This window comes from Botryllus schlosseri, chromosome 15, assembly GCF_051294905.1.
Source record: "Botryllus schlosseri isolate E-star chromosome 15, Bs_hap1, whole genome shotgun sequence".
NCBI classification, from domain to species: domain Eukaryota; kingdom Metazoa; phylum Chordata; class Ascidiacea; order Stolidobranchia; family Styelidae; genus Botryllus; species Botryllus schlosseri.
In genome coordinates, this window is record NC_137250.1 from 8,177,592 (window position 1) to 8,199,251 (window position 21,660).

The window sequence follows — 21,660 nt, forward strand, 5'->3', positions numbered from 1 at the left end:
GGCGTTAGTCCCATATTGAAACCAATATATATGATACTAAATCGAAGAAAAAATTCATGAAGCATAAATCTGCCCAAAAATAGTATTGTTCATGTTGATTTATGAAAAAATTATGAGCTTACTTCAAGCCTTCAAAATTCCAGTGATTTGAGCATATTTTAGAAATTCCTCCCGGAGGCAGTTTAACAGTGAAATTCCGGACATGTCTGGGAAATTCCGGACGTATGGCAACCCTAACCTACACCTACGTAGGTTAGTTATCTATGCTATGATACAACAGTTACGATTGTTTTTCTTTTCGAAAAATGGACACGGACACACGGTGACTGAACCATGTAGCGTCCAACTTCAACCCATACGACAGTGAAATGATACAAATAGGACTCGATTAAACAGTGTTGTACTTTTGCAAAAGCTGCCCTATGCTTATGCTATGATATATATGATGGTCATGGTCATTGGTCATCCTTCTACAAAGGCACTTCGAAGGAGTTACAGTGGTTCTCAACCTTTTGGTCTTCGCGGACCACCAAAGTTTTTGTTGAAATTTAGCTCTGTTATCGTGCAACCACGATCTGTCCTGTGCAAATATTAACTGTAGCATAGTGATAATAAGCAGCAAAATGAACATTCTTGAAAATACCATCATAGCCAAGGCCTACTATTCATGTATTGTACATCTTGAGAACAGGCTACTTTTATTATTTCAAAGCGTGGTCGCGTCTTGAAAATCCGCGCCGTCTATTTGGTATGAACGTGAAAGTGCCGAAAATCCGGATGTGATAATAACGCGCAACCCTTCCGACCACACTTTCGGGTATGATCACAATCACAACATATATTACACCAAAATTGAGAAACTAGCATCTCATCTTGAAGTGAATCTGGTATAGCGGTTATATGCATCACAGGAGAAAATATTTTTTGCGAACAATTTTTTCCAAAACTACAACAAAACATCTCTAGACAGCAATATATGGTAATTATAACGCAGAGCGAATGTTTTGTAGGTGTTATATTTGTATAATCTGACTCCAGAAGGTTACGTTTACAATTCGCTGCGTGTTCCCTTGCATTCGACGGACCGGCGTAACCACGCCGTACGGCCTTGTTGGCTGACGCACCACGAAGCCTGTCTATTGCACACGTATTCGATGGATCACACTGACGAATATATTTTGTTTCTGTCTCCACGACTTATAACTTTATTGAATCACGTACGACAACGCCACGGACTTCCGAATCAGCGAATAATGAATGAATTAATGTCTCTACGTCGTATTACATACGTATGTATATCATAGCCACGAGAGAGAGAGAGTACATGCACAAAACATCGTACGATTTCATATTTTGTTATCTACGTTCACACGACAAATATACGACGCACAAAGGTCTTACCGGGGGTCTCAGTTCAGGGAAGTACGTAAGGTTTACCAACTCCTTATTGAATATTATTAAAATGGCGTCATACCAATATATTTCGTTAAGGTAATGTCAGTAGGCAATTAAAGATTTGAAAATTTAAATGAGTTTGAACAGTAGAATATTTCCTCTCAGACTGTCATTCTGTTCATGAGAGTTACGAAGCGAAACTGCCTCGTGATTTCTCCAATTAAAAAAAAAAATAGGACATCAGCTATATTGCACATTTTGAGGTTTCGCGGACCCCCGGTTGAGAACCACTGAATAGAAGAAGAATAAGGATGAAAATGAAGATAGAAACACTCTTACATTGGGCACCAGGTCGCGGTAGAGACGCAGTAAAACTATGGATAACTAACCTCCGTGGGTTAGTTATCTATAGTAAAACTATTCAAAACAGCTGCATGGAAAACTTACAAATGGAATAATTGAAATAACTTCATTGCAGACACAATTTAGCGGTAATGGGCTTGGTTCTTTACGGTCACTTCTTAACTTATTCTCCTTCAAATATTTGCTCGCAGTCGGATTAAGTATAGATAACTAACCTACGGATAGATATGCAATGCCCGTCGTCACGCTTGCTTACTAAGGCAAGACTACTGCTAAGCAATAGGAAAGCAACATAATTGCTAATCCCATAGCTGACGACCCGAGCGCTCTCTGTTAACTTATATCGCACAATCTTGTGTTTCTCATGGTTTATTTTGTGTCTTGAGCGGATAAATACATATAATCCAAAGATTATTATCATCATCAATGGAAGCGCGCACGCATTCGGGATATATTTGTTGCAATATATTATCATAGCAATTTACAACGTTGTTGCTACGTTGTAAATTACTATGATATTGTATATATATCATTGATTTGTCGTAATCATTGAACTGTGAACGGTGAACCCATTTTGATTGACAGGAAGTTTCAACACAAACGCGCCACCAATCCACTATAGAGGATGTACAGTCTCTATAAATCCACCATGTTACATTCATTACGCTGAATGCAGATCACCGAGCTGCATATATATAATAATTCGTGTCCAGGCTCTTGATATTTTCCTTGTTGAGAAAGATATAGTTCACCCAAATACTGTAAATAGTGTACCGAGGGAGAATAGTGCACGTTTGTCCCATGCGGGTTATTATGCCAAACCCCTTCGTCTCAAAATGCAACAAAATGTATGGCATTTGCATTGACGATATTATTCGATAGGAAGAAGATATATCATGATTCTCAACCAAATAATGACACAAGATTCCCCAAATATTCTATTTCTCGATAACCCACGTTCATCACGTATAAATGTGTCAGAAAATAATGTGACTCTACGGAAAAATGCTTGCTAGTGAAATAAAGGAGTCCTGTAAAGCCCAGACTGGAATCAGTGCTTGTTTTTGTCAATAAGTTGCGCGTGACAGAAGGGTTTCTTCCATAGAATAATTAAAGAATTGAATGAAAAGTTGCGCGTGACGTTTGCCACCAATTCCACTCTGGTGTAAAGCAAATATCGTAATAAATTGTAAAGAATACACAACACAAGGTTCATTCTGCTTTGATGAAATCTACTCACATTGACATGATGACAAAAGATATTTCTAGTCTAGAGACACTTTAGATCAGGGGTCGCCAACTCAAAACGGCTCGCGGCTCGCGGGCTACGGTACATTTTGAAATTCGTGGAGGCCGCTCCGCTGTCTGCATGATTTCAATATTGATTAATTAATTGTTGTATCTATGCAAGAAACCCTTGTGTCATGCCAATTTATTGCGGAAAACAATCACTGTTTCCAGTTTCACTACAACCAACTATAACTCATCTTGAAATCTTCTCTATTATCATTGATAGTAATTAGTCATCCACTTGTAATGGGTAAGCCTCGTCATTCAGAGACGACATATTTGAATTATATGAGAACCGTCCAGGAAGTACACGAAAAAAAGCAGCAGCTGCAAAAATGCCTCGCAGACGGGTTCTTCACCCTCTCCAAAGCCAGATACATCATGGGAGTGGACCGAGTGTCAAAACTACACTACAGCCCCGTCATGCAATCTACTGTGAAGGCACGCGTCAAAAAAGGCGACGATGATAACATTGTGTTTGATGTTTGCAAAGACCGTGTCGATTACTCATCTAAATCTGGTAAACCGGATGGAATCAGAAAGAGAAAGGACGGCTCACCTAGTGAATCTGATAAGGATGAAATCTCCGTGGAAAAATCTATTGCAGATCTGAGTGTTAGTGGAGATGGTGATATGAACGATTTCCCCGATCCGATCAATTGGTTCGGGGTACTTGTTCCCCGTACGTTGCGGGATTCTCAAGCAAATTTCCAGAAAGCAACTGTGATAACTGGTGAAATTTGTACTCTGAATGAAAGGTTGAAGTACTACGAAAAATTGCTCGCGCGGATAAAAGATTCCGATCGGGAAAGCGAATCATGAACTTCTTCAAATCTGAAAAAATGTTATATGTATAGGGGCTGGGCAAAATGAAGTCCCCGAGTGATTTGATTATGAATCAAGTATTAACATTTGAAATGAGTTCAGTATCATTCATTATGAAATCGCAACAGTACAAAAGATATTGAAAGTTCAAATATGTAGCCTACCTTATATGCGATCGCAAGGAATATTATGGCGTTTCTACATCACATTAAATATTATTTGGGATTTTTTCGACCATACCTATTTCGATGCACTTACTGCCGGCATGTTGATCACTGCTTCATAGTTATGTCATTTACACTAACGTGTGTAGCTTTGTACTGCGTGTTTCGTATGCTGCGATTCCCCCAATTGCTATATGCTTTCTTCTGCAGTAGAAAATAGTATCTAAAGCAGTGGTTTTCAACCGCCGGGTCCGTGGCAATATATTTTAATGTGATATCTTAATTCCGAAACGCGAGAAGAAATGTGACATCAAATTTTGAATTTATTTAGAGATTCTGAATCAATTTTTCTGCGTGGTGTCGTAATGGAAAGTTTGTGGTCTACTTTGCGCATAGGCCTATGTCACAATGATGCAAGTGCTGTCCGAAACCGTGTAAACCAGAGTTGGATCAATTGTAATTTGTAATTGAGCTGAATGTAATTAATTACATTTTTTCATGTAATTGTAATTGAAGCATTTCTATTTGGGTAATTGTAATTGTAATTTGATCGAAATTTTGATCAATTACAATCTCAATTACATTTTCATGGAAACGTGACAATCACAACATCAAACAATCATTTAATCAATCAATCATTTATTCGTCGCACCACCCGGGCACTAGTGAAAATCCGGTACGAACCAGAATGACGACGAGAGGCCTTCAGGCCTTAGTAAACAGTCACCACATGTAATAATTAGCCTATTTACACCGGGGTTCTATGCGTGCTGCGTTATAACTAGATAATTCAGTCACGCTAAACTGCTTCCCATACTTCAGTAGCAACAGAAAACTTCGTGAATTACGATATAGGCTAAACCAGGGGTTTTCAAACTGGGGGCATGCCCCTTGGGCGGGGCGCGACGCTCCAGTAAACTGAAATCTTATCTGCGCTTGGCCCGATTCACCTCTGTTTTATGGTTATTGCTCGGTGTATAGTCTAAAGTTCGTATTGGAGAATTCTCTGATCAACAGTCATAACCTTCCATACCATCAAACTATATGTAAAGATTGCTAACTTTCTGGTTTCATTGTGTGCTATGGCGATAAGGGGGGGCATGTAATATTCACTGTCATAAAGGGGGGGGGGGGTGTATAAAAAGTTAGAGAACCAGTGGGCTAAACTAAATCTTAATATTTCAAAAATTGATGAACAGCAAATAAACTCTTCTGAAACCTGTGCTGAACTATTTCCTACACCACGCCTAAAGTTTTTTTTTAAATCTGACCAGTACCGAGGCTTGTTGCAACAATAGCAAAAAAATTCAAGTTTCCAACCAAGGCTTCATAAAACTTGATCACGCATTTGTAGAGAAGTTATCGCAATCTTACTTCCAATCTTGGCTAAATTTACTGGGGCCAGAAACTTTTCGCACCCTAATGTTCATCAAATGCGATCTAACAGTTTCCGAGCAAGTGAAAATGTAAATGCGAACCAAAATATTGTAATTCTTAGTTATCAGGAGGTTCTTTCCTTGTATCGCTGACGAATTACATTCCCTTATCCTGACCCAGCTCTGAGTAGCCTAATCGTTTGATTACATTTCATTGACTGTTCTGTAGCCTATTCGCTGTTAGTCGCTCAAACCTCTGATTCTTAACAGTCACTTGAAACATTTTTCTGTGCTTGTAGTTTTGAGTACTCATGATTAGGAAGAGTTCGGATATGTTCGAGTTTTTTTAATTAAAGGGTATTCTACATATCAGGAATGAAACTTGAATAGCTTGAGATTTTTGCTAATTACGTCGCTACGGTTGTCAAAGAACACCTCTTTAGGCCTACTGAATAATTACCTGTTTAAAAGTAATTATAATTGTAATAATTACATGTTTAACAGTAATTGTAATTGTAATTTGATATTTTTAGCATTGAGTAATTGTAATGTAATTGAAACATGCAAGGAAGTAATTGTAATTGAATTAATATATTGTAATTGATCCAACTACGGTGTAAACGTATTTCGGCAAGTTACGTCAAAGTCTCATTTCTTTTGAACGATACCGAATAATCACGATAAAGTTAGTAATGGTGTTTAACGGGACATCGCGAGCTTCATCTTGCAGAAATATCAACAGACCCACATACAAATATCTTATATCAAGCATATGAAGTCACCAATATTACATTGAGATGCACATATATGTTGTAATTAAATTAAGGGTTAATTTTGATTTGTTTAAGGTTTACCGGACCGCGAGGTAAAAGAGGTTGAGAACCACTGATCTAAACTCTAATTCTCGTCAATAAATGAATTCTTACTGGCAACAAGCATATAATTTCAGTGCTCGAAAGAGTCATCTCTTACTACTAGACTCGGATCATTGCAGTAAATACTCAATTCAGATTCAAGTACTAGAATCGGTATGCCCAGCCCTGGTTTTATGTAGATTCTTCTTAATTTCGTATCATTTTGTGCCCGCTATTTTATTGAATTGAAATGATAATCAAAACTATATCTGTTGTCGTGTCAGGATATTTTTCGTAAGGGACGTTTAGTCATGGTCGTGTTACCATCGTCTCCAGTTTGGTATCAGACAAGAGGAGCTGATACCTCTCATTCGGGGATACTGGCTTTTGGATCGAGAAATTTGGTTTACACTCTGGATCTGAAAAACGAAAGCCCGGCAATATATGGTGAGTCGATATCGCGGATTTCAACCGCGGCAAGTAAATATCGGAAATTCGGGTTGGTAGCTCCTGGTAACTCTCTCTAACATAGATATGTTTCTACAAGCAAATGGATTATAACAGCAGAAATATGGACGGCATCCAGCAGTTGAGAGGGTGCCTCAATTCTACATCTCTTTTAAGGCGACTATCAAGTCAAAAACCTAACTCTCAGTTGGCTACCCCTTTCACCATGAAATTTTCACAGTCGCTAGATGTCGCTATACGCTATGCTATGTACGAAAAAAAAAGTTTAGTTCTACCATGCAGATTGTGGATTTGAAGGAGAAAAAATGCACCGACACGGGGAATGCAAAATCTAAATATTGTGAAGCCCTCTTTTCAATCTAACGCCTTGACAGTGCTGTGTTATGCCAAAATTTGAAGGAATATGTGCTACCCCTCTAGGAGAAATCCCATTTTGAAATTTCAAATTTCAGGTCATCTTTTTCGAAAAGTTTGCTGTGAAGCTCTGTAATTCAGAGCAAGGTAGACCTAGGCCAAACGTCTCTTAGCATAACACAGGTCTCTATGTTAGCTTTTCAAAAAAACCTCAGTGAATACTATACGACATATATGTCATACAAATTTTTACTTTACCGTGAAGCTGTTCAACAAAATTTTACAATGGAGAAAAACGTTAACAAACATTTTAGTAGTAATAAAAGATACTAAATCGGTGCCGATGAAAATCGAAATTATGAAGTTATTAGTTATGTTTTGGGTAAGATGAGGCCATGAGGTAAGAGTATAGGTACTATGTCGATATTTCAAGCCAAGCAAAAAAAATTGAAAATTTTTATATTTTTTCAAAATTTTGACTTGCTAGTCCCCTTAAGAGGATATTAGCCTGTCTTACTCGAGGTGTTGCCCCTGTTTTTCATGAAATCGTTCGTTATAATCAAAATTGGCTACCATCAATGTAAAATTCAATTACTCTATTCCTTATTGCAGTGTATGAGTACCGTAGTAGGCCTACTACCATCCTAAGACTTTGTGTTGAAGCTACTGGATCATCAGTGAGCTACAGTCTGATTACGACCTATATAACATCTAAATTTAGCAGTGTCTTAGGAGAAAATCTAACCTCCACTGGTAGTTTACCTGTAAATATATTTCAGGTATTTTGAGCGGTCATACCGATAAAGTGACATCCTGCTCGTTTTGTCCACCGATCATCCAAGACCAGCTGCTGAGATTAGTGTCCGGAGCTGACGATTGCGTCGTCAAAGTTTGGGATGTGAAGCAAAAGCTGGTACTACACGAACATTCGGGACATGGTGCCAACAAAATCATTGCAGTTCATTGGTCTCCGGGTAAAACAATTTGTTCTACATGATAGATTCAAGAGGCATTTTTAATGCTATGGAGTTGATCGCAAGGTCTTGATCTGAGTTTCAAAGGTAATCGAAAGCAGTGTTGGGATGACTCGAGTCACTTTGCTAAAATGACTTGACTTGACTTGAGTCAAAATGTGCAATGACTCAAAGTGACTCGTGACTTGAAAGTAGTGACTTGATCCCAACATTGATCGGAAGTCACCTCTTGAAATCGCTTGTGCATGATTCTACAGAATTCTCTGTTTCCACTACTCCTCATGAATAAATGATTTTTTATAGTTATCAATATTGCTGCACAGGTTATAGCATTTATCGGGATCAGTTGGCTAGATAAGGTCAACAGATTCGGCGCAAAAGCCGTCAGCCCCTAAACTGTGTCCTATAGGCTATATGGAAACAGTGAATTTCAGCATACTGGTAGTTGTTAATAAATTTCCACTTTACCCTCATTCACCATAAATATCTGAATATCATGTATGGAAGATACAAATACTTTCAAATCGACTCCACTTTCAACATTGACCTGTTTCTTTGTCGGGTGTATGGTTCTAATGCAGTTCACTTTCACAGTCAATTCTTCACTTATATTATCTGGTGACGAGAAGGGGTTTGTCATTGCTTGGAGTTTGGATAGCAACAGGACAAACCGCTTCGATCCGGATGGCACCAGCCAGTTGAATTTGTGCTGCCTGACTTGCTCGCCACACGATGAGAATATCGTCGCGGTCGGTTATAAATCTGGCGCCGTTTCGCTGATGGACATCAAGAAAAACGGTAATGTGAGTACGGATATGAGTTACTTGCGGATCTAAGTTACTAGACAAGATTTTCTTCGTTAAGGTTATCCGAAAACTACGGGCTCACACAAATGAAATTCACGGAATAGCCTGGATGCCGGATAGGAACGAAAGCCTTCTCCAGAGAGGCGATGAAAGACTAGATAAGCCAATAGAGTATGTACTGCGTGTGTCGTACGGTCGTTGAACTATTTTCACGGCACATTTCAAGAACTTGTAAGCTGCCTCATGCTGTCGTAATACAAAGTTTTAGTATTTTTGTAAGTTAGAACAAGATGAGGCAATTTTAGGTAGCAATCCTGGCATCGACATTCGTAGTTGACTTAGTCTTGTTTATAAATGTATGAATATACCATAATGCCTCCAAAATGACTGGAATATAACCTCATCTACTAATAGCAAGTCAAATTTTCCTTTGAAAAGCTTCTTTCTGTAAATAAGAGATTCACCTAAATGTTAGTGATTTGACACTGCTTCGTTGGCCTCCTGCTGTCCTGTGTTGTAATTATTTTTGAAATTGTTGCCCGAAACATTCAGTGGATTCAACGGCATCATCGTCACGGGTAGCAAGGATAAAACAATCAAACTATGGAGCATAAGCCGAGGAAAGTGTTTGCGCAGTTTGAAGATACCAAGTAGAGTCACCAAAGGTAAATGTATTATCAATCATTGGGTGTTTTCTGCATAAGCTGTTCAAACGTGTGTGCGAATTGTCAATTTTAGGCAGAAGAGTCAATGAAGACGTGGCACGCTTATTTACTACCGTGTACTGGCCAAGCGGGTCTCCAACAAGGTTTATATCGTCCGGCTATAATGGAGACATAATAATATGGGATGTTCAGCCTGACGCGAACAATCTCTTCGAGGTTTGTACTCTCAGTTGCGTTGAAGTGAATTTCAACGGGCTGTGATATCTACGTTCGGATTCAAGTGTGGTCTATAAGGTGTCACCTTAGTGTAAACATAGTTTGGCACTTTATTGAACGTGCGGGCATGAAGATTATTTCTGTCAAAATTGTTTTATGAATCTATGTATATTGTATACCTGTTTAAGTAGGCTCATTTGGTGTATTACCAAATGGTGGTCGGTGTGGAAATAGTACTTATACTTTATCGGAGTCATGAATTAGTATATTTGTACTACTCACTCAAGTAGCTAGGTTTTTGGCTACTTCCACTTCTGCTTAGGGCTTTGTAGGCAAAACTACATTTTTACACTTTGAATTTTTAATAGTGGAAAGTAGTTTTGGGTGAGTTAGCATCGCCTTTACGAGTGGAATTGTTGCCCGAGTGAAATAGCATCTGCATCACGGTAACTTGGTATAATTTTGAAGAAGTGTCATTGTCTATAAGTAGCATTGAACCGACAAGATAGCGTAATGGTGGACCTCCCGGCTTCTCGATTGGTAGGTGGTGGGTTTGATGCCCGGCCGGGTCAGACCAAAGACCGGATTAGAAACCCTGGTATCCGTGACTTCTCCCGCTTGGTGCTCAGTATTTCCGGGATAGCATGGAGGGGTGGTGCAAGACTTAGAAAGCCTTACAAGGCTATATCTGCACCTTCCTTGTCCAGCGGCATATGCACATCATGCACTCATGGTATGTATATACCGCAAAAACATCAAGGACAAAAATTTACAACACCATCCAGAGACTCGTCTTGCAGCTTCGAGTGTAGCCATCAACGATCATCTGCTAAAAGAATGCGAACCTGGCCATATTTACTAGTTGAAACTGCTGGAGTATTTTTCAGGCATTTATTTTCTACTTCTACTAGACATTTGTATTTTTAATCGAGTAGAAATTTGCGGCATTACTTCTACATCCGCTGACTACTTTCACCATCGCTGATATACCAACCTAAATTATGGGCGTGAGCCTCACAGTTCGAGTTTGAAGCGTAAATATTGTCGCTGCCTTCCAGATATTAGCGGCTCAAAGCCACGACACAGGGCATCAACGTATCGTTTTCAACATATGCCCCGGCGCCGATCCAAAATCCTCGATCCTGACCACGTCCATGGACCGGCAGATTTTTCACTGGACCGTACCGGAAATGATTTGCGCACGCTGCAGCAGACCGGACTGGGTTCTGCCCACGTTGGGGGGATTCGTGTATTCTCTTGCCGTGTCAACGCAAGATCCGAGTACTCTGGCTCTCGGTGTTGGGGACGGAATGATACGTATTTGGAAAACTAAAAGTCCGAAAAGCTCTTATGACATCACCATATTGTGGCAGGGGATTAAAGAGAAGGTAATTTGCGGGATTTTTGGTAATATATTCTCAAGTCTGAAATATATTTCTTTCTTTTGTTTAGGTCATGTCGCTGTGTTGGCATCCGTATAAGGAAGGGTGCCTGGCCTTTGCCACTGAAGACGGAAAGGTATCCTTGCTCTCGAATATCTGTTTTCTTTGTCATGAAGAAACTGTACAATGACGCCGTGATTTTTCGTCACCAAATGTAAGCGTTAATTTTCAAGGTCGGCGTTTACGACATACTCTCGATGAGACCTCCCACGTTGTCGACGACGTATCATTTGAAACCGGTGTATTCGTTATCGTGGGGGCCCGTGTGTGCGGCCAAGTCAGAAGACAGCAATCGCAGAGTCGATATCAAATCTTTCAACATCTATTCATGCGGTGGTGATGGGGTTATCTATCAACATGATTTCAAGGTTTGCAACTTTACCGATTTTCTATTATTGGACGTATTCAGGTTTAGCCCGAACTCTAAGCGCTATCATAAGGAAACACTTGCACGCTGACTACTGTGTCATGTGACCCTCCTGTTGTAATTGGACTCCTGTTTCCGTATGGACTAGTGGAAAACGCTCAATAATTGGTTACATTACCAGAGTATGGATTTCGGTGCGATAAACATTGATCAAATCATTGAAATGAGCAATCCCGGAAGTGGCCTGGTCTTGGGAAAACGCAGCGAAGTGTCATGGAGCAACGATCATCTCTTGCTAGGAATTGGAAATGATAACGGGTAACGTCGCGTGCCTCGTTCGCGTTTTTTCTCTTCGACTTACGTTCGATTTTCCGCTCAGGTCGATAGAGATATTTTCAGCGCCGTGCCTTGAACACATTGTGACGATCAAATGCCATTCGAAAATTGTCAATTGTGTTCGATGGAAGCCCGGGGACTCGACGGCAGGTTTGAAATTGTTGCTTTTGGGAAGCATGTCGAAGATGCAGACACCTTATTCTTTCTTTTTGGTGCAGGTCAGGGATATGAAGTGGCTACCGGATCAAACCACTCGAATATATACGTTCATGATTTGGCCAAGGCATTTGCGGATCGTAACTATCGTGTTGGCGATAAGCTGGGTATGATTCTTCCGTGTTGCTATCGGTACTGAAATATTCTAGTTTTCTTCCTATGTAGGCTACTTGTTAGAAAAGTATATTCTTATTGAAATGAACCCGAATATATTCGGCTGATACTCGTCAGGGTTTATCGTCAGCAACTGGAAAGAACATTGTATATCTACAATCGTATCACCAATTATGATGTCACCGGCATGAAATTTTTAATACGGCGTTGATGTCGCCGATACGATTGTTGATATATAATGTTCTTTCCAATTCTCTACTACTTGCTGACGATTACCCTTGGCGAGTGTCAGTCGAAAATATTCGGGCTCATTTCACTATATTATTAATATTCAATATGATTCTGTAGATTATTTGTGATAGCTATTGCCTTCAGGCTTCATTGCCCAATATTTCGATTTTAGATATTTTTTAAGTATGCCATCTTTATACTTTCAATATCTATAGACTCGACGTGCGCAATTAATTCGAGTCTCCGACGTGGTCGCTAACTGTCTTGCTGTACTCGAGCCAGATTTTACCCGGCTTAATGTCAAAACATATATACTCAGCAAGAGATGCATTTTCATATCCGTTATTTTGTTGCCTTGCAAGACTATCCCATCGTTATATCGAAGCCTACAAAATCTCTGATGGGACATCTGGCACGCATCACCGGGATCTCGTACAACGCCCGTAATCCAAAGGAAATAGTCTCGTGCTCGTATGATGGAACTGCGCAGGTCAGTGGCGATAATTTCTGTCTCTATGCGACAATTTACCAATCCCCACGCTCATTTCATATGCAAATGAATACATCTTATAAACATATGTTTTTATCATTTGATATCAAGTTTAAATCCGGAAATGTTCGAAATCGATACAAAATTATTTGAGAACCAGTCAAATTTTATATGCCATTCTATGGCTTTGCGATGACTGTAGATCAGTGGCTCTTAACCTGGCTTCAAACGGCCCCCTTGGATTCGCTGACCCAGTCTCGAGGGTTTGCCGAAGAGACCCATGACAGACATTTCATTGTAAGTTAGAAGAATAGTAAAGCTACCCCATTGTTGGTATTTCGTCTATCAATCCTGATACTTGGAAAATAGAGCTAGAAACTGTTGAGGCTGAGGAAAATTACTATATTATCGATTGGAGCCATTCTATATCATTCGAGCAGAGTTGAAAAAAAAGTGGGTTGGACCAGATCGAACTGAAAACTGAACAGTGAACATATAATGGCTTGTACTCGGACTCAAGTCAAAACACCATGTCTCGGACTTGACTCGGTGGTGAATTGAAAATGACTCTACGTGACTCGAGTCAAAACTATAAAAGTGAGATTGACTTGTAACTGTGAAACGCGGGAATTGATTACAACCCTACACCCAACCCATATAGAGGAAATCACGCATCGGTATCCTGTAGTAATGTATTAGATTTTCATTTATCAGATGGACACGCTCGTGTTGTAAAATTTGCCCACTGTCACGTTACTAGTGTCATACGCCATCTTTAAAACTGGGTTGAAATTGGCTGCAATTCGAATGACAGGTGTGGAATACCGAGTCTGAGTCTCCGTTATTCAACTTCCGAGGACATCACGGCCGTTTAATGTGCGTCAGTTGGACATCTGTCATAACGGGCGACGGCAATAAATCAAGCGGAATCATATACACCGGCGCCGACGACTACACGGTGCATGGCTGGTATGCGGAAGATCAACAGCACACGGAACCAGTAAAAGGTTTGTATTGCCGTGTATACTAGTCTATTGACGTGTGTAGCAATTTATTTTTGTAAAATTCCCTGACTTTTACAGTTTTACCAGACTTTGGATTTGGTCCCAAAAATAAGTTCCAAGCGAAAAAGAAAGCCAAAAAGAAAAAGGGAAGTCAAAGCGCGCTGTCGACTTCGCAAAGTGCTGAATCGAGCACACCTATAAATTCTCCCATTTCACGTATGAACAATATAAAATGGTGGCAAATCATGTTGTTTTGTAACTATGAGTCACTTTTATCCGGCAGGCAATTGCAATGGAGCTGACCATGATTTGGAGATGCTTCTCGAGGCGAAAAAGGCAGAGCTCATCGCAAACTTGAATACATCGCAGTCTATTTCAAGTGATTTTATATAGATACTTGACCTTTGCGACTCGATATCATCTGAAATCTTCCAGGTCCGACACTTCCTAGCCCGGAATCCAGCCGCCCATCGTCAAAAGATGTCAGAAATGAAACGTGGGTGATTGAATTTTACTACGATATTGTGAGAAAGAATATCTGGGCACTAAGAGTTTGCTATTGCATTTCGTTCATTTTAATTGGGTGTCATGCGGGTACAGATATTAGCTTCCCGAAACCAAACTTATTGAAGCATATAAATGGTTAATCTTGGCGATTTTGCACAGTATTCAGGATCACAAATTCCTTCTTCTTGCATACATGTATTCTAAGTGAGAGTGGGAGTTAACTTAATATCAACAATGACATCTACGGTAATAACCATCTCAAGCATAATTAAGCCTAGCTATCTGCATTCAATATGGTTTGATGCTCAGTAAGGTTTAGATAGCTGTAAGCTCTGGCTCATTGCTGTTCATTATACGCATAAAAATGGGAACTGTGATATATAATAGTATGTAATCTTGAAATTGTTTCTTCCTATTTCAGTGTGACGACGAATCACGATGAGGAAACGGAAAGAAAACTCAAGAAACGAAGCAAGAACATGTTTCCTCAGTCTGTGTCCTTGGTTAGTTGTGAAATTTATTTGTTCTCTTGGAATCTCCTGAAAAATCTTTGAATTATCGCCTTTTTACATTTCTGTCGATTAGGATAACAGAAGGAAATCGGAACAGCATCAGGATTGCTTGAAAATCGTGCAATGGAAGATCGCCCGAGACCTTCACAAAGACACGGAACTGCAATTTCTGCCTGGAGATATGGAACACTTGAATCTCGGCTTTTACACTGACAGAAGAGCCGCTTTTAGGTGATGAAATGAGCGCCAGTGTCATTCCCAGTCGGAACTGCGGTTTCCTTTCAGTTGCAAAATTCTCATACCGCTAAACCACGAGTAGGATTAGTTAGGATATTTAGCACATATGTAATATTTTTGAATAATTTTTGCTTAGTTGCTATTGAAATGATCAAGTCATAGCTATCTGTGTTTTGCGCCAATTTTTCTGCAGAGAAAAATTCAATTGAATAATATATTAATATTGGAACAAACCGGAATGATGTTGACTGACACTCGCCGGGGGTCATCGTCAGCAACTAGTAGAGAATTGAAAAGAACATATATCAGCAATTGTATCACCAAATATGATGTCACCGGCATTAAAATCGGAATAATTTGGTCGGATGGCTCAAGCTCAATATGCTATTTTTAGATTATGTATTAATTATGTAGTTTCTTGTTATTATTTCATGTGCCAATGTTATTTTCTTTATGGTTGGACAAACCAATAAATATTTCTCTCTCTGTTGGCACAAACTCCAGCAGTATGTAGAAAAAATTCCTGACTACAATATCTTGTGTGTCAATGAAATTAATACTTCTCCTCAGATGAATTAATATTATGTTGGTGTTTATATATCTCATAAAATCTGCCAATCCTGACTCCACAAACAGCGCAGCGGGCATCATGCGGGGCCTGACTGATAATCCCGCATCATCATTACACGATAATCACAGATTTTATGCTGTTCCTACGTCATGACTGTATTTTCTTAATAGAATGATGAAAAATGAATTCGATAAACTTCGAGAAGACAGTTACCACGACACCAGCACCAACATCAAGCTCTGGATGGGGGATGTTGTGGGCAAGTATTCCTATTGCAGATCGCTAGTAATGAACATTGAGTACCTCGTATTATATATTTAAAGATATCATCTCTGTCTTTACATTTTGGTCGAAAGATTTTCAAATGCCAAAAGATATCATGCCTGTGTTGCTCTTACACGCAGAATCGGAAAACTAGAAAATTTTTGAGCTTTTCCGAATTCAAATTGGAATATTGAATTCGCAAAGACTCGGAAATCAAATCAAACAACAAAAATCAAATTCAGTTCACATCAAAATAGAGTTCATCCTCGTAATGTGGAAATAATGGAAAACGTTTGTACGCCAAGCTTGGCGCATTTCGCGCTATACATTCCTGCGGCATTGTCAGGAATACCAGGAATTATATTAGAAATGAAATTAAAGCAAAGACACATTTCACAAATTGATCAGAATTAGATTACAAGCATTTTGCTTTTATTATTCTAATTGGCCTACTAGAACTATCTAGTTGTCCAAGTCTGTTTACATGTAGTGCACTCAGTTTCTGTCTCGTTATCATTGACATTTGCTATCATTTTCGTTGTTTCATCCATTACACTTTTATCAAGAGCAACATATCGAACCCTGACACACTAATATTATTTTACATTTTTCAGGTGCTATCAATGACGCGGCGTTGAGTAATCAGTTAACGGACCAGCTTGTGGCCATGGCACCCATGGCCGGACAAAGTTTTTGGCGAGGCACTTGCCGTAAATTCGCGAGGCAACTGATCGAGGACGGACACCCCTTGCACGCCGTCCACTATTTGTTGGCTTGCGATCGGGTAAGGAAGGACACTTTAATTTTAATTTGACGCGACCTATGTCATCCTTGTTGACGTCTCGTGCAGCCCGAGGAAGCCGTTGAAACTCTGATCGCGGGCAGGCACTATAGAGAAGCAGTGGCTCTGGCACGTGCCAGATTTTCCGACAGTGACCCGCTGGTGGTGAAGACCGTGAAAGCGTGGGCCCATAAACTGAAAATAGGTATCTATCGTTGAAGTCTGGTGTCGGGATGATTTTTCTTTTGGAATTGGTGTCAAATCGAATTTGAGACGGTAGAAATTGGCGATCAGAAATTTTAGTACAGAAACTTGCTTGTGCGGTATCTAGAAGTGGTCATGGACAATGGACATTGATAAATTATTGTTGAAAATGTTTTCGAACAACTATTTTTAGTGTCGTTCCCATATTAACCGCCTTCGATGGACTGTTATGTGATCCCTCGACCAATGCTACTAATTGACAATACCCAGTCAAGTACTTTTCACAGCTTTTTTTTCAAATTCCTCTTGAAGTAATTTTGATGTGTTTTGGACATCGCTACTTATATTTATCATTGAGTAGAAATTTACAACGCTGGCTGTTTCGGTCACATCTGCCGATATCCATACTAACTAATTTGGAAGCGATGTCCGTTGTCTGTTTTATAGTTATGTTTCTACCTAGCCTTTTTTGACATGTGGATATGCCGACTTCATTAGTTCTTTGTGTTTGCATGCATGCGTCACTGAATGAATCTAAGTTTGCCAACCTGAGAAATATGGCCATGATACTACTTGTTTTGTTCGGGTCTACATACATTTGCCAGCAAGCATTTTCGGCTACGAACATTAATAAGACAAGACTGCATTCCGATCTAACTGGTGTGGCGTGCAGTCTTTGCGAAGGGTTTGTACGCCTGACATGCAGCGAAAATTCAAAGAACTTTTTGGCAACTTCAATCGACCACATATATTTCATTGACTTCAATAGCTATTGAAGTAAATTACGTTAATAAATTCACTGAATACTGTTTTTGGTCTCTATGCTTTAAATTTGAAATTTACCCTACAACGACATGTGTAACATAGCTGGAGTACACGGACTTACGGACACAAGATATCTCAATCATGAACATGACAAGAATTCATTTGTGCGTCTCAGGCGGCTCGGTGGAGTTGGCAGCAAAATGCTTTGCTTCCATCGGCGAATTTGAGGAGGCCGCCAATGTTTTATCGCAGAGGGCAACGTCAGGGGCATCTACTATTCCAGATAGCGACATCGCTTCATTGTGGGCCGCTGCCAGTATTGCAAAATGTGCCAAAAATTTTGACTTTGCCTCAGCTTATGCGAACAGGTAAGAACGTCCTGGTTTGTGTATTGATGATTTTATGAAATGCCCGTTTAATTCTGTATGGCAGAGCTGTGTATACCGTGTGCTGTCGCACTTGGGATTGGGAAAAAAATCAACAGATTCTCGCGTCCTATCCAAATCTGAAGGAATACAGGTACACGTTATTCTTGGCATATCGAGTTCTTATCTCATCATGCTCTTCTCATATGGTATCCTATTTATCAACAAGTTTTTCCTTCAGTTGTAACCAAGTCATGAGGTTCTGGAGTCACGAGCCATATTCAAGTTTAGCTTTTCGCAAGTCAAGCCAATCTAAAAAAAATGACTTGAAACAAATCTCTAGTCTCAAACGATTTATGACTTGAGTCACTGCAACGCTTTCTATGTGATAGATATAAATTAGTCTTTGTCGCAGCATTTAGAAAGTCGCAATGGTATAGTTTTTGACCCGCTGTTCAAGTTCATTTCTGAAACTAAATGAAGTTGCTACTTATTTTTGACTTTACCAAAATTGAAATTGCAAAAAATTCGATCCAGTTATAGTCCATGATCACCCGATCAATCATTTTGTCTTTTTACAACTATGATACTTATGTGTGACCTCTAACCGTGTATTTCTTGCTCAATTTCAGATTCATCAGTTTGGTCCACGAGAAAATCGTATCGATAATGCTGGAGAAATCACTCACGAAAGAAATACCGTCCATGAGAAATTCGTCGCCCGCAACTGCCGAAGCAGTGTCACACAGTGAGTAGCTGGAAAGACAATTTCAAATGCCGGAATTTTTTGCAATGTCACGATTCCAGTATGTCGTCGCGATAATTTGGAAACAATTTTGCAGTCCTTATTCGTCTTATCTTGCTATACTTGATTATGACTGCGTCTTTGTGTTTAGATATGTCATCATTTGTGGAATGTATATTGAACCGATGGCACAGTGACTTGGGCGCACCTGGTGAAACCATGCTCGATTCAGAATTATGCCTCGATTTACTCAAGGAAGTCGCAGATAGGACTGATGATTACACAGACAATAAGTTTTTTCTTCAGGTATGGTATTGGAAGTATAACATTTGTTAATATTCAAGCGGATATATCAACCATTTACCTAAGATAGTCTGGAGATCGAAGATTCAGAATAGTCACTCTCAGTCTCTTTTAGGATGCTGTCCTGGTTACATTATTTAAATTGATGTAGGTCAATTTTGCAACAAAAGTCAGTAGGCCTACTTCTGATTCATGAATCACGTCTAGTCTTGCGGCATATTCCAAATTTGGTATGTTGCAAGGTGATGCATATAAATATTAAGACTACATTCACAGGAATGAAATTTATAACGATCTGTTTTACGCACGAAAGAAAGGTATTCTTGATTGAGATTAACATGTTTTTTCCAGTTGTCTATGGATGTAGCTGCTGCAATCTGTACGCATTGCATCAACGTGCATAATACTGAGATCTGTGAAAACGCCGAAGATAATTTGGACTGGCTTAAATACATCGCACATGCGCTTGGTCAGATTTCGAAGTCTGGTGGTGATACCCAATTGCGAGAAGAATTGACCACTCTGCTATGCGCTGTAGTGAGCTGGTGTTTGAAAACGGGTGAAAGCAGCAAGGATCCTACGAATCTACTTTTACGCCAAGATGAAATTCAAGATGGAAAATCATCGATACACATGCAAACTGCTATTAAGTATATGTTAGACAGGGTGGACATTGATATTTATAACATTGTGCCTTACTTGAATTCTAAATTGCACGATGTTGATCAATTGTTTCCGCTGAAATAAACTTACGAAGCTGATCATTTTCCAATGTGTTATTGGTTGATTTAGGCTACGGCCTAGTGTTGAGAGGACGGAGTGAAATCATGTCCTTTATTCTCGGCAGGGCTGTGGCAACTCTAGTCATGACTCGACTCGAGTCGTGATTTTTTAGTGACTCGAGTCAATTTGTATATTGAGTCTACTTGTACTCGAGTCATTGCGCATGACTCGGACCAAGTCATGTGACTCGAGACTGGGTTATCACACTATTGTTTTTTCGTCTATCAGTAAAGGTACTTGAAAATGCTACCAAAACTGTTGAAAGTGAGGAAAATTAGTATATTATGAATCGATCGATGTCACCGAGCAGAGTTGTAAAAAGGGGTCTTCTCATGACATAATCTCGGAACTGATCAGTCAACACAACGACTCGCACTCGAGTAAAAAGACTATGGCTCGGATTCGACACTACTCCGTGACTTGGGCTCGGTCTTGACTCGATGGTGAATTGAAAATGACTCGAGTCAAAACTATAAAAGTGATATTGACTTGAGACGACTCTGAACCTCGTGACTTGGTTAGAACCCTGATTCTCGGAATGTAATTTATCTGGGGTTAGGCTACCATATTTTGGGATCCCTAAAAGGAGAACTCTTTTTAAAAATTACATAAGTCAGATACCCGACTAGAAAACTGCCAGTTCCAGAATTTTTACGGGAATTTTTGTTGTGTTGACTACAAAACAGCCCTACTCGCGCAAGACCCTCCCGAACATACGCATTGCAGACTTCACGTCACTTATGGAGTTTTTTTAGTTGTGCCTGTCCATTAGCCTGGCTCTCAAAGTGATAAAGGAGGACATTTAGGCGTCCTCGGTGAACATTTGCTATTTCCTGAAAAGACAATAAATTCCCCGAAAGAAAGACACATGGTAACCCTAAATGTATCACTATTGGTTAAGATGGCGTTCTTGCAGATGAAATTCTCACTTGCATTCATTCCAGAGCTCGCTGCTCATCAAGCGGTCTGTCCAGTGTCCACAGTGTAGTAAAACGAGCAGTTTATAAAACAACGATTTCCGTAGAGTACAAAGTCGTCGGCAATGTTAGGCCGGAGGGATGCTATAAATCTGGCGTGACCAACACGTTATATTTTGCGGCCGGCGACCTGATTTGAGATTTCGGAAGAGCGCGTGGTAAAGTATTATGAAATGCTGAATTGATTTCAGTTCGAAGAAATAGTTGTTGTTCAAAACGAGCTATTCTCCTGAGCCCAACATCACTATACCTTACTAGCTGATACAGCTTCGGTAATGGTAATAGCTTTCCATGAATGAAGAATTAGCTGATATGAATGGGCTGGGCAAGTGAGCATATTGCCTTGGCGTGCAAAATCCAAGACACTGCCAAAACCATAAGAAGCTTACAAAACGACTTGTGGCATTCCAACAAGATCGTGCTTACGATAAGATATAGTTTTCCAGCAAATACCGTGTGTATAGCTAACCCCAATATCGATTCATCAGTTGCGGAAACGTGTGGTCAGGTACCGCGCGCGTAGCTCGTTATTGAAAATAGAATGGAAGTAGATGATCACAATATGTTCGTTGTATTTGTATTTCGCTATTAAAATATCATTACTATTGTGGTACCGTAACTATGCCCGTCGCACACGTCAGAGAGCGCAGCGTAGTTGTACTGACGTGAAGTTTTAATAATTAAAACTTTAAAAAT

The 21,660-nt window shown here is 39.7% G+C and overlaps 2 protein-coding genes across 2 annotated transcripts; both read left to right on the top strand.

Annotated features, from left to right (window-relative positions):
• The first annotated feature begins 1,808 nt into the window (after nucleotides 1-1,808).
• On the top strand, nucleotides 1,809-6,551 carry LOC145458156 (vacuolar ATPase assembly protein VMA22-like). The gene has a single exon (XM_080336517.1). The coding sequence runs from the start codon at nucleotides 3,295-3,297 to the stop codon at nucleotides 3,868-3,870; it is 576 nt and encodes a 191-aa protein (XP_080192643.1). The 5' UTR covers nucleotides 1,809-3,294; the 3' UTR covers nucleotides 3,871-6,551.
• A 24-nt stretch (nucleotides 6,552-6,575) lies between these two features.
• Nucleotides 6,576-19,970, top strand: LOC145458154 (gem-associated protein 5-like). Its single transcript, XM_080336515.1, has 27 exons — nucleotides 6,576-6,714; nucleotides 7,869-8,063; nucleotides 8,658-8,866; nucleotides 8,928-9,040; nucleotides 9,422-9,534; nucleotides 9,608-9,750; nucleotides 10,809-11,138; nucleotides 11,203-11,268; nucleotides 11,366-11,560; nucleotides 11,741-11,877; nucleotides 11,939-12,045; nucleotides 12,114-12,218; nucleotides 12,819-12,946; nucleotides 13,761-13,953; nucleotides 14,029-14,166; nucleotides 14,234-14,329; nucleotides 14,386-14,446; nucleotides 14,879-14,960; nucleotides 15,043-15,200; nucleotides 15,948-16,036; nucleotides 16,656-16,825; nucleotides 16,892-17,027; nucleotides 17,967-18,159; nucleotides 18,224-18,310; nucleotides 18,789-18,904; nucleotides 19,053-19,207; nucleotides 19,556-19,970. The coding sequence occupies exons 1-27, from the start codon at nucleotides 6,579-6,581 to the stop codon at nucleotides 19,949-19,951; spliced, it is 4,047 nt and encodes a 1,348-aa protein (XP_080192641.1). The 5' UTR covers nucleotides 6,576-6,578; the 3' UTR covers nucleotides 19,952-19,970.
• The last annotated feature ends 1,690 nt before the right edge of the window (nucleotides 19,971-21,660 follow it).